The sequence below is a fragment of the Capsicum annuum genome, chromosome 6 (genome assembly GCF_002878395.1).
Source record: "Capsicum annuum cultivar UCD-10X-F1 chromosome 6, UCD10Xv1.1, whole genome shotgun sequence".
Classification (NCBI taxonomy): Eukaryota; Viridiplantae; Streptophyta; class Magnoliopsida; order Solanales; family Solanaceae; genus Capsicum; species Capsicum annuum.
In genome coordinates, this window is record NC_061116.1 from 194,746,888 (window position 1) to 194,759,922 (window position 13,035).

The 13,035-nt window shown below is 35.9% G+C and overlaps 2 protein-coding genes across 5 annotated transcripts in view; one reads left to right on the forward strand and one right to left on the reverse strand.

Moving 5' to 3' along the window:
* The first annotated feature begins 1,147 nt into the window (after window positions 1-1,147).
* On the forward strand, window positions 1,148-5,665 carry LOC107855880. The gene is made up of 5 exons (XM_016700888.2): window positions 1,148-1,330; window positions 2,672-2,920; window positions 4,508-4,639; window positions 4,746-4,862; window positions 4,934-5,665. The coding sequence occupies exons 2-5, from the start codon at window positions 2,672-2,674 to the stop codon at window positions 5,261-5,263; spliced, it is 828 nt and encodes a 275-aa protein (XP_016556374.1). The 5' UTR covers window positions 1,148-1,330; the 3' UTR covers window positions 5,264-5,665.
* Window positions 5,666-6,371: 706 nt separating this feature from the next.
* Window positions 6,372-13,035, reverse strand: part of LOC107855887 (omega-amidase, chloroplastic) — a 10,348-nt gene continuing 3,684 nt past the window's right edge. The window contains exons 3-10 of one of the 4 annotated variants that reach the window (XM_016700895.2): window positions 8,912-9,133; window positions 8,564-8,663; window positions 7,896-7,970; window positions 7,715-7,793; window positions 7,170-7,185; window positions 7,010-7,090; window positions 6,840-6,922; window positions 6,372-6,758 (exon numbers count right to left, since the gene is read on the reverse strand). In XM_016700895.2, the coding sequence (XP_016556381.1) occupies window positions 6,677-6,758; window positions 6,840-6,922; window positions 7,010-7,090; window positions 7,170-7,185; window positions 7,715-7,793; window positions 7,896-7,970; window positions 8,564-8,663; window positions 8,912-9,133 (738 nt within the window). In that variant the 3' untranslated portion in view covers window positions 6,372-6,676. Of the gene's footprint in view, window positions 6,768-6,839; window positions 6,923-7,009; window positions 7,091-7,169; window positions 7,186-7,714; window positions 7,794-7,895; window positions 7,971-8,563; window positions 8,664-8,911; window positions 9,134-13,035 lie in introns of all 4 variants that reach the window. The other 3 variants (XM_047413674.1, XR_001670384.2, XR_007056590.1) reach the window with 3 other exon arrangements.

The window sequence follows — 13,035 nt, forward strand, 5'->3', positions numbered from 1 at the left end:
TATATATATATATATATATATATATATATATGTATTACTTTATTTTTTTTTAGTAAAATATAAGGTATTTTTATAAAATTATGGACAAGTTACTAAAGTATGTTGACATTCGCTTTCTAACTTAATACCTGCTTAATTATTAAATAAAAAAATATTTTTTTATTTAGCTAAAAATATTGGAAAATTTAACTTTTAAAAAAATATAATTTGACTCTCCAAATATTAATGATACTAAATAATAAAAAATGAGAGTAATTCTTTTTCACGTTTTTTGATGATGAATTTTTTTAACAAAAAATGAGATTATCAATATTTTATGGAATTTAGAACAAAATAAGTAATTTAACAAGAAATATTAGAGATTCATACACATTTAAGAAATATTTTATTTATGAATATATTATTCGCTAAATTTACTTGAATAATTATTATGTTTAATTATATATATTTTAATTTCTCTTAAAAATAACAAAAATGTCGACTCCATTGTTGAATTACATATTTTAAATTAAATCTGTTTTTAATCACTTAAAAATTGATATTTTATATATCAATTAAAATGAATTTTAATATTCTATATTATATGAGTGATATGTATTTAAATGAAATGACATAAACAACAAATCATCTTTTACTTTAATAAATTTAAGTTGAAATTTTTTATTTCAAACTAAATAAGATGTAGTAAGATTTTTTTTTTAAACACAGACGGTATAATCATGGGAAGACACACACAAAAAAATTAAAGCTAAATAAGATGAAAGTTTTATTTTAAAACACACATGATATAATTATCGAAATGCACACACACAAAAAAATTAAGCTAAATAAGAAGAAAATTTTATTTCTAAGAATAAATATTTAAAGGTTGAAAATAAAAATATATACATACATATATTAAATAAGATGGAGGGCATTTTGATAATCAATTAATTTATTCCTACAAATTATATCATGCATATTACTTTGAATACAACAAACCAAAAACTCAATAAAAATAATTTCAGTATAACTAATCCCAGTATAACTTATTCCATCACAACTTATCCCATCATAACTAATCCCAGTATAACTTGTTATCAAACCAAACGACCCCATGGGTTAAGTATAATATCCCAATCCTTAGGAACCAAAGTGATATTCTTCTACAGTTTCGGGTCAGCGTCTATATAATGTCTCCAAAGCAAACCACTTCCCACTCAATTAATTTCCGTTCAAATCCCCAATCCCTCCTGGCCGATTTTTTCTCTCTGTTAATTGCCGCCGTGTGTTCTACTCCCGACGGCTGCCCCCGGACTTTTTCTCCAGTTAATTCTTCTGTCCATCCAAGGTCAAGCCCAAATTTTTATTTGTTGTGCTTCTTAATTTGACGATTGGGCCTGATATTAGGGATTCGAACTAGTTCCGGTTTGAGATGTAACTGATTGATTAATTGATCAATTGATTTGTTCTTGAAAATAGGTCGAGGAACACTACTGATTCCTAGTATCGTTTTTTTTTTTTTTTTTGGAAACGAAGCAGATTTAAACGGGTTACATTTACTCTTATGATCCATGCAGTTTTCTTACTTATTTGTGTCTTTTAGATTTGAATTAATGGAATTTTAATGAGGAATAAATCTTGTAGGGCTTATGGTACGAAGACGAATGATGAGACATTTATTAGCTAATTGGATTAAAAAGTTCTCTATGAGAAAGAGTGCTTGATACTTATATTCGTTTTATCTTAATCGACCAATTGATTTATTATTAGAAATAGGTGGAGGAACATTATTGATTCAAATAATCGATTTTTCTGGAAACGGAACAGTCAATATTATTTAAACGGGTTATATTTTAGAGACAATTTCATGATTCATGTAGTGTTCTTGCTTATTCAGTCTCTTTTAGAGTTGAGTGAAAGGATATCTAATGAGGAATATTACATGCTGTGGCTGTACCCTTCTGTTATACTAACTTGTAGGGCTTGTAGTATGAAGACGAATAATGGAACATTTTTTAGCTACATTGGAATTAATAAGTAAATTAATGAGAAAGAGTGCTAGACAGTGATAATCTAGCAGAAATGTTTTTGGAGAACTTAGAAACTCCGCCGTCTCGAATTAGGGTATCTGCTTACTATGTTGATAAGGCTAAGTATGAAGACAGTAATGGGACTTCAATCATGATTTTGGTATACCTGGGTGCAAAACAGGTAAGGGAAACAACCTCTTTGCACTCCACCCTCTCCAGGACTCCACATTGTGGGATCATGCTCGATGTGCTGTTGTTTTTGAGTTCAAAACAGGATAAAGTTACTTCTTTGTGAACTTAAACTTTATTAGTATAAATTGGGAGTTAAGTTATATTTTCGTAATGTGATGTTGAAAAGGAATCGAGTGATTGGAATGTTTCTTCCTTAATATTAGTTGATGCATCTTTGGATGAAGGAAAAAGAAAAGTAGGGAAGGTCCTTGAAAGAGGGATTGTATAAGTTGACCACTTTCTGAGAAAAGAAATTCACTTTTATAATCTGTGTTGAGTTGCGGAAAGTACCTATGAGGGAAAGCTTAAATGCTACTTCTAGAAAAATTTGTACTTGTTAGGATGCTTCATTCACTCAGTATGCATTGGTTTGTTTAATGTCTCTGCCTGGCTAGGATTTTGAATGGCAGTTTTCTATTGTTTATCAGATGTCATCATTTCAAGACAGCTTGCAAAAGTTCAAGAAGCAGCAAGAGAAGTGTCAATCTACTCTTGTTAGTATGGCTGCCAAAGCAGGACCTTCCAAGGCGGCAGCTTCTCCAAGACCAGCAGTTGCAAAACCTCCTGCACCTGCAGTGAAATTTTCAAATGACACAGAAAGGCTCCAGCATATAAATAGTATAAGGAAAGGTCCTGTGGGGGCTCAGATAAAACGTGTCATAGACTTGCTGCTGGAGGTACCTCCACTTTCTTCTCATTGTTTTTCAATGTTTACAACAACAACAACAAACCCAGTATATTCCCACATAGTGGGATCTGGGGGGTAGAGTGTACGCAGTCCATACCACTATCTCTAACGAGGTAGAGAGGCTATTTTCGATAGACCCCCGGCTCAAGATAAAAGGCAGTATACAAAAACATCAAAAGCATAGAACATGATAAAATAACATAGATACGGCATCCACAAAAAGTACATTGCCAAACAAAGGACACCACAATTCCCCTATCTACTGACTACAACTCAACTACACCCTTAGCCCTCTATCCTAATGTTTTTCCTCCATATCTTACTATCCAGGGTCAGGTTCATGTCCTCAGTCAGCTGTAACTGCTCCATGTTTCTCAATGTTTCTTTAATTTTATTTCTAAATTAAAAGCTATGACGCAGGTAATTTAACTTAGCACCAAGAAGCAAGTGTTGAAACCCCTAAATCTATAAATTCACCCAACAGCAAAATAGGTTATGATTAAGCGATCTACAGACTTGAAACTAAGGAGCTACTTAACTTTGCATACTGTTTGGCTGTTAAAACTTATTAGCTCATCGAGATTAGATCGATTAGCCTTGTGGCAATTGTCTTAGATCTACGACTAGGTTTGTCACTTAGGATTCGTGCAATGTTTGAGAAACGAACAAATGTTCTAATATAATGCAGTTTCAATTGAGGGCTTTTGCTGTGCGAGGAATTATTTTTGTGGGATGAGTCATGTGGTTTGATGTACTGTTGTATATTTATTTCATATGGTATTGGAGTAGTACAAATGCATAATCCTATTACAAGCTAGTTCTAGTTTCTAGAATGTCAACCATTTATTATTAGTTGCAAGACCTACTTGAAGCTAGAGGTGGATGCTTGCACTATTAGCTGAAATATCTATTTCTTCTTCAAGTAAAATCTTTTGCTTGTCTGCTGAATAACCATAAATGTGCAGACACTAAGTGAGTCACTGAAAGACCATTCAACTTCATGGATTTGGTGATGACGATTAATGTCTTCTTTTAGCAGAATTGATGTAATTAACTAAATATCACGTCAGGGTGACATTTTTTTACCTGGCACCACAGCACAACCATATAACATGTCATACCTGCAGTGTTTCATCTTTTAACTTCAAGTTGATAGATTAGATCCACATATATTCTGTTGTTTCTTTCTCTGATGATACTGGGCGGTACCTAACCTAAATAGAATTACTAACAAATTAAGAACCAAACATGCGCAGGAAAAAGATATAAAATGCTAAAGATTCTTCTTAATACATCACTAATAATGTCTGAATCGAGAACGGATTCAGCTTCATTTGCAAGATCCATTTTGCAGTAAACTTCAAACAAAAGAGAAATTCTCTTTGGTCCTTTCGAAGGCGGGTGAATTTGACATGGCCATGTCTCAGAAATGTTGCATAACATTCCGTTTTTTAGTTGGATTCTCCACCCTGATTAATATAGTGTCTTGTTCTGTTTTCTTATGCGCGACTGTACCACGTTCTGTTTAAATAGTAATAGTTAGACTTTGATAATTAATTAATTTCCAGACCTGCAGACTAGGCAAGCGTTCACACCACAACAGATCAATGAAGCTTGTTATGTTGATATAAATGGCAATAAAGCTGTGTTTGACAGTTTGAGGAACAACCTTAAAGTACATTATGATGGCAATCGCTTCTCTTATAAGGTAATCAAGACCTTCTTAATTGTACTCCTCCGTCTTACAGCCCTTTTCAACCAACTCTGAAGTCTCTATTTTTAGCAACATAAATTCACTTATTATTGGTCAACAGTCGAAACATGCCTTGAAAAATAAAGAGGATCTACTTAAGTTGGTACGAAGATATACTGAGGGTATTCCTGTAATCGACCTCAAGGATGCATACCCAACTGTCATGGAGGACCTGCAGGTACGTTTTTCATACCAACCTACTTCTGAGTATTTGCTTTCAATGTACTGACACAGGGGTATTTCATATAGGCTCTCAAAGGTGCTGGTCAAATATGGCTTCTGTCAAATTTCGACTCCCAGGAAGACATTGCGTTCCCAAATGATCCACGAGTACCTATTAAGGTTGATGACGATTTGAAACAGCTATTCAGAGGTATTGAATTACCACGTGACATGCTTGATATTGAAAAGGATCTCCAGAAGAACGGGATGAAACCTGCTACAAACACTGCAAAGAGAAGGGCAATGGCACAAGTCCATGGCATTGCCCCCAAGCCCAAAACAAAGAAGAAGAAGCATGAGATTAGCAAGAGGACTAAGCTTACAAATGCTCATCTTCCAGAACTCTTCAAACTCTAGATTTCCATTGGTTCATAAACTTCTCCTGAATCCGAAAGAATCACTGGAGTTTGTCTTCGTTAGGGATTTGGGGGTTGGGGGGTTGGGGTTGCGGGCGCTCCTATCCAGATTCTTATGTCTAGTGACTGAGGTTCCAGAATGCCTTACGTGTCTAGCACAAAAAGCTGTTAAAAATGGCTAAACTATTGGTGTTTAGTTCCTATTTTCAAGTCGATATGTTAATCTTTTACCTGTTGAACTTGGGGGTGGAATGATACTAACATTATACTAACTAGTATTATTTTGTGTGTATTACTGATTTGGGGTTTTTGGACCATCAAACTGTGTGTATAAACACTTTTATGAAGATCAATTTGTATCATATTGTTTAATATCAATATATTACAATATTTAGTAACTTGATGAGGCATGGACTCTCAAGATTTACTAATTTAGTTTTAGCTTCAAAAACTATTTAATAATTTAGTTTTAGCTTAAATATATAAGTCATCCATGATTCCAGTTTGTCAAGAAATTTCCTTGCCTTTACAATTGAATGCTAATGCTTAGAAAAATCATTTCATTTTCTTTCTCGTACATCTTCTAACTCGAAATTTCATGATCATCTTCTTTCATAAGACAAGAATATGATGTCTCACAGATTTTATTGATCCAACCTTTTAAACCTAAAGTCCTGTTTCCAATGGAGTCCCTCCCAGATAAATACTGGATGAGCCTAGACTAGATTTGGAAGAACTAGACAACCATGATCGGAGCCAAATATAGATGTGTACGACACTTGGGAACAACTATTTCAATAGTTAATTGAGGATTTAGGAACAACTACTTCAATAATTGATTGAGGATTCAAACTGCAGAAACAACCCCTTCCAAAAATTCTCGGGTTAAAATATTATAGACCCTATAGTTGGACCAACCCTTCCCTTAATCCGCACATAAGACCTTATTGCGCTGAGTTTAACCTTTAGGAGGGGGAAGAGTTTGCCATTGTGTGTAGTAACGACTAGGTTTCCCTGATTATCACTTTGCATGTATGTTAACTTCACGAAGCTTAGCAGGATCTTTGTATCACTGGGATTTTTCTCTTCATGCAATTGATTCGAATTCATAAGAGCAATATTTGTATTCCATAAATATGACAAGTCAACACTTTGTTGAGGAATGGATTATTTAGTGTGTATACACATGAAACTCACCTTTGCTAAACAATATTTGTTACCATGTCGCTGAGATGCCAAACGTTACCAAATTTGTTAACTAATGTCCTTTGGAATAAACATAAAAGAAGATACAAGCACTGTTGCCAATAGCAAATCATTTTCTTGGTGATGAACAACTCCTGCAAAATCCTATTCCAGAACTTCACTTGGACATGATATGTTATCTGATCAAACATCCTACTCTTAAAGCCTCTTAAGAGTTGGAACTTTCTGTGAGCACATCTACGAATTGATAGATGTCGCTGCGCCTCTGGCTCTCCAAAGGGAAACTTTCCCTGTACGAACTTTTAAAAAAGTGAAAAAAGAGAAGTAAAGACCAACTACTAAATCAATTTTTAAAAGAAATGATGCATCACCTTGTCCTTTGAATGGCAGCATAATCAACGTCAACAATTAGAACTGTTTTGTCATGTCCTGTGGTTGCAATTATTTCTCCCATCTGCTCACCAGAAAAACAAAGATCTATTTGATTGCTCTATACATACCTCTGCAATCCACAGTAACTATTTGCAATTTCTTAACATACCGGTCCAACCACAGTGGAGTGACCCCATATCGCGTAGCTACCGGCTGAATCTCGAGATGGGGAGCATGATGCCACATAAAGCTACAAAAAATGCAGTTACATGTCTTTCAGTTTGATTACAAGCCAGAGGATTATCATTATAAAAGTAACATGGTATTACCTGGTTATCTACTGCCCTGCAAAATTAAAGTTGAATGAGCAATAAGGAAGCAGCAGCAATCAGTTATAGTAATACAGCACCGAAATTTGTTACACCACAGACAAGAAGACAGAATTAGACCGAAATATCCGAAGTGAAGCATGTTGCTTCTGCTAAAAGAGAGTTTTCTGTTATAGAGTAACACACTTTAGATACTACTGAAAAAGGTTCTATTTGAGGAATAAATATTATACAAATCTTTCATAATTGATTATGTTCACTTAGAATGAGCCACAAGATCTCCATCTCCTATATGAAGGTGTTAACGTTTGTAAAAGAGGATAAGGAATCAAGACAAGCCAACACAAGGGGAAAAAATTTCTACAGGGGTTAAGTACTGATTAATTGAGGGCGGGGAGGGGTCTCTTCCCTGAGTTCTCTTATGATTTATATATGTCTGTTGCAACTGCATTCATCACTCTTTAATGAAGTATTATGAAAAACTTCATAAAACCTTTATTGGACAACTCTACTAATTAAAAATAGATGAGACAGAATCATCTTGCCTTGTTCTTTGCTCCAGCTCCCACAGGGCCGCCCCAGTACTCATGTTGAATGCTCCAGGGTAACATATTAGTTGAGCACCTGATTTCATATGAAGAAGCTCTTTGTACACATCATGGTGCAATTAAGGAGAACAATTAGTCAACGAGATTACTACCTACTTAAACATGTGAATCATCATACCTCTGGCACTATACAACATTGCCAGTTCAGGAAATCTTATATCATGACAAATTCCTATTCCGATGCATCCAAAATCTGCAGATTGAAGTTTCCAGTTATAAATTTGTAAAAGTACAGTTTCAAGTAGGAAGCCTGGAAGGGCAATTAGAGAAACAACCATAAGTGTGGTCAGAAACTACTAGCTACACAAGTTAAGCTGAAAAAATGAGACTTAAATCAGAATTGGGCAGGTTATAGACATGTATGCATGTGCCGGATGCAGGGTAAACAGTTGCACATTCTCTGCTAATATTTTGGGATTACTGATGCAGATAATGTCAATACATTTGACACGCCTGATGGACAGAAGAATCACATTATATCCTCACGAACCTACGAAACATACTCCTTCCATCCAAATTTATGTTACATACTTTCCTTTTTAGTCAGTCCCAAAAAGAATGACATCTTTCCATATTGAATAACAATGTAACTTCAAATTTCTCCCTTAATGAAATGATTTGTAGCCACAGAAATTTCTGACTTATTTTTTACCACAAAGTTCAAGTCTTCCTTTTCCTCTTAAACTCCATGCCTAGTCAAATACCTTCCAATAAATTGGGATGGAAGAAGTACTAGTTATTACCATATCTAGGGATTATAGCTTTAAGAAGGAAACAGTTGCCTACCTGTATCAACAACTGTAGGGTTCTTTCCTGCAGAAATGTAGTCTGATTCCTTAAATTGAACTTCTCCCAGCAGTGGCTTACCCATGTCAAACAAATGTATCTGCAGAAAGGCATTGCACGATTACATTTCTAGTTCGTCTAGCCATTCTCTTCGTCCAATCACCTGTCAATTTCTTTTTGGTGCAGCCAAAGCTGATCATTATACACATTCTTTTACTTTTGTAAAAGCTTTTAGATCTAGCTGAATGATTTTCACTTATAACAAAAATATAACACATCAGAAAAGAAAAATGATATGTTTTTCATTTTAGATTTTTCTTCCTTAAACAAACACAAAAAAGAACTTACTTTCCTGTGCTTAGCCTTAAACTCTCCATTAGGTCCAAACAAACAGCAAGTATTGTACAGCTGACCAGCATCCTTTTCCGGAACCGATCCACCTATAATGGTGACTCCTAAGGAAGAAGCCACTTCAGATAACATAAGCAATGATGGGGCGCTGTCTATATCACTGAAGTCCTCAGCAAACTTTGCGAACATGTCAGTTGAACAAGGGCAATTCCACATTTCCTAAAACAAATGGTTGAAATTCATTGAATCATCACATCCAACATAGCTATTAAGCTATGTGCATAGCTTAAAAATTATCTCCTTGACCATCTTTTTTCAGTCTTTGGAATGGAACTTCCTTAGACTGATAAGAAATTCTCATCCTACTTGTGCAGCATTAATCCTCTTTCCTAACTTATCCAAGTGGATACAATTTTTTTCTTAAAATTATAGCACAAAAGAAGATAGAGAATTTACAACAGCATATATGAAAGTGGAAAGGAAAATAGCTAGGAATAATATATAGATAGACACCTTAACTTAGCCTCAACCGACAACTAATCACTCCAACTTCGAGGATGCACATCCAAACACCTCAACTCATCTCCACTGTGCCAGTTGAACACTCCTTATGATACAAGTACGACCACAAAGATGGACGTATGTGAGAGCGTAATGAACCCGAGACTTGGAGTTTGCAAGCGAAGGACTTAAAACACACCAAACTGACCCTAATCTCACACTTGAATTGTAAAAAGGAGCCTTGGAATACAACAAGACAACCCCTACATTACACTTGAAGGGCACCTATCTCTAGAGGAACAGTTTGGACATTTTATCTTCTATTTTCGTAATGGCTGTAAATAGAACCTTTTAGGATTTCATTCATTAGTTATTGTTGATATTTTGAGAGTGTATAGCACTTTGTACACAAGTCCTCTCTTCTCTAAGAGGCAAACCCGAAATTAGGTGAACACCAAGTGTGGAATCACTTGTATTGTTTGTTCTTGGCTTGGAACGTTGGGCGTTTGGGAGATTGAGGTCCCTCTTGTGTCCACGAAGAGTGTAGGTGTTCTTATTACATGTTTCTAAGCGTTTAGGTTTTAATACATACCCTAGTTCTTAGGCCTTGTAATAATATATGTCTCACTTTCTATCTTTACTTTTGTTGTTGTTATCTTGTGTAGTGGGTTGTTTTGGGTCTTTTATTGAATCTGAAACTCATGTTATTGTTGTTCATCTTGTTCTTCACGTTATTGTTGTGTTGTTGGCTATTTTGGTGTGAAATACACCATTTTTATCTTGTATTCTTGTTGTATTAGTTGAATCCGAGAGTGATCATCAAAGGGGTCCTCTGTTCTTTGAACTTGTGGACTGTTTTGGTGTATGTTTTGTGCCTTTTCTTGTATTTCCAAGTATTTATCGTATCATTTGGTATCAGAGCCATCTTTGATTTTGTTCTAACAAGATCAATCTTGGGCTTTAGAATTGAAAAATTGATCAAGACTTGAAATTGGACAACAAAAATTGTGTGGGACCGTGACCAATTACGTGGATGCCACGTCATCACATTTTACTCTTCATGCCACATAATTAAGCTCAAATTTCAGATTTCTTAGTTTCATTTTATTGTTTCCTAGTTTCGTTTGTTGGTTCGAACACTAATTGACAACCTAGTAATCTCCTACTAGCTTGTAACTTAGTTCTTAAATTCGTTGTTCGTGTCTACGTTCCTTGTGTGCTTTTTTTCTTTTGTAAAGTCATTGTATCTTGTTGGTTCAAGTCCAAAACAAATTTTCTTTGAGTCAACTCAAACGAAAATCTATTCCGGACCAAGGTGGATGCATCCCTCAATCACTCACAAAGTACAAGCTGGCTTTCAATGAAACCAAGTGTGAGATGATCAAGGCGTGAGAGAGAGTGTGGTGAGGAGTTTGTGAACTAATTGTTTTGTAAATTTGTTTTGCTTTTTTAGGTATAATTTCAATGGAACCCGTGGCTTCAACCTCCGGTATAATTGCAATAGAACCCGCGGCTTCAACCTCCCCAACCTTGGGCAATGATGTTATAAGTGCCATTTTGGCCCACCTTGACACTATTTCCCGATACTTGGCAATGACAAATGAAAGGTTGGATCGTATGGTAGGTCAAAGGGAGCACGTGGTCTACCTGGACACATGTCAAGATGACGGTCGTAGCTCATGTGAGCTACAAGGTAAAAACACTATTCCCTACACTCGTATGAACTTAGAATGTCGTGATGTGGCTATTAATGGCCAAAAGGGTATAGTTGCGGCTTTACCTCTTAGAGAAGAGATTAGAACATCTTTGAAACTTGATAATGAACTTATAGAGAGCGAGCTTGCTTGTCCCAAATCTGTCCGCGGGATAGAACCTTCTCTCGTTAGGTACAATGTCTTGTTTGAAGATAGTTTAATCTCTCCTAATGAACCGAGTGGTGCAAGTGATGTTGATGGCATAGCTTGCCTTGGAGGCTATAGTCTATAAGCCAACCCACTATGGTGTAACAACATTCCTCCTCAAGATGGAAATCTCTTCTTGGAAGGTGAGAGTACTCTTAAGGGTAGAGAATGTGAAAACTTGAAAAGGAATAGTCAATCGGGTGAAGATGAGCTTGAATTGCTTGAATGTTTAGGAAACCCGAAATGTGATTGTTCTTGTTTAAATGTTTTTGTGTGTGATCCCTTTGCTACTCATGGTGATTTATATCTATGTGGGGATTACTCTTTTGAAAGAGAAAGTGTTGTATGCCTAGAAATGCCATCTACTTCTTCTTCGTGTGTTTGCTATGTTGAGCATACTAATGACGATGAACCTGAAATTAGTAAGCACTTGCATAAGGACACCATGGTTGAAGTTGACTTGTGTGACACCTTTCTCTACCCTCTTTGTGCTCATGATATTTTCCATAGGGATATAGAGGGTATGCCTAATTTTTAGGACGGCACCTTAGGGGAAAGTGAGAGCGGCCGAGACCTAAGTCCTTGGTTACTCCACCCATTTGATCCCGGTACTATCTTAGGGTGGGAAAGGATTACTCTTGGCCTATTTTCCTTTTGTCTTGATGCTTGTCCGAGCCACTTCCTTTGTAACATTTGTACTAATCTTTTCATGCTTAAAATAAAGGTCCCGTGGCTATACTTCAAGTTTGTTCCACCTTGGCATAGCATGTTGATATGTGTATTTTGCTAACCCTAACCCTCATGTCATGAGGATGTGTGCTTGTTTGTCTTCTCTTGATTTTGCAAGGAATGGATTCGAGGTCGAATCCTTTTCAAGAATGGGAGGATGATACAAGTACGACCACAAAGATGGACGTATGTGAGAGCGTAATGAACCCGCGACTTGGAGTGTGCAAGCGAAGGACTTAAAATACACCAACCTGACCCTAATCTCACACCTGAATTGTAAAGAGGAGCCTTAGAACACAACAAGACAACCCCTACATTACACTTGAAGGGCACCTATCTCTAGAGGGGTATTTTGGACATTTTAGCTTCTATTTTTGTAATGGCTACAAATAGAACCTTTTAGGATTTCATTCATTAGTTATTGATGATATTTTGAGAGTGTGTAACACTTTGTAACACAAGTCCTCTCTTCTCTAAGAGACAAACCCGAAATTAGGTGAACACCAAGTGTGGAATCACTTGTGTTTGTTTGTTCTTGGCTTGGAACGTTGGGTGCCTGGGAGATTGAGGTCCCTCTTGTGTCCACGAAGAGTGTAGGTGTTCTTATTACATGTTTCTAAGCGTTTAGGTGTTTAATACATACCCTAGTTCTTAGGCCTTGTAATAATATATGTCTCACTTTCTATCTTTACTTTTGTTGTTGTTATCTTGTGTAGTGGGCTGTTTTGGGTCCCTTATTGAATCTGAAACTTGTGTTACTGTTGTTCATCTTGTTCTTCACGTTATTGTTGTGTTGTTGGCTGTTTTGGTGTGAAATACACCATTTTTATCTTGTATTCTTGTTGTATTTGTTGAATCCGAGAGCAGTCATCAAAGGGTCCTCTATTCTTTGAACTTGTGGACTGTTTTGGTGTATGTTTTGTGCCTTTTCTAGTATTTCCAAGTATTTATCGTATCACCTTACTTACAAATTGATAATCTAGACACCTC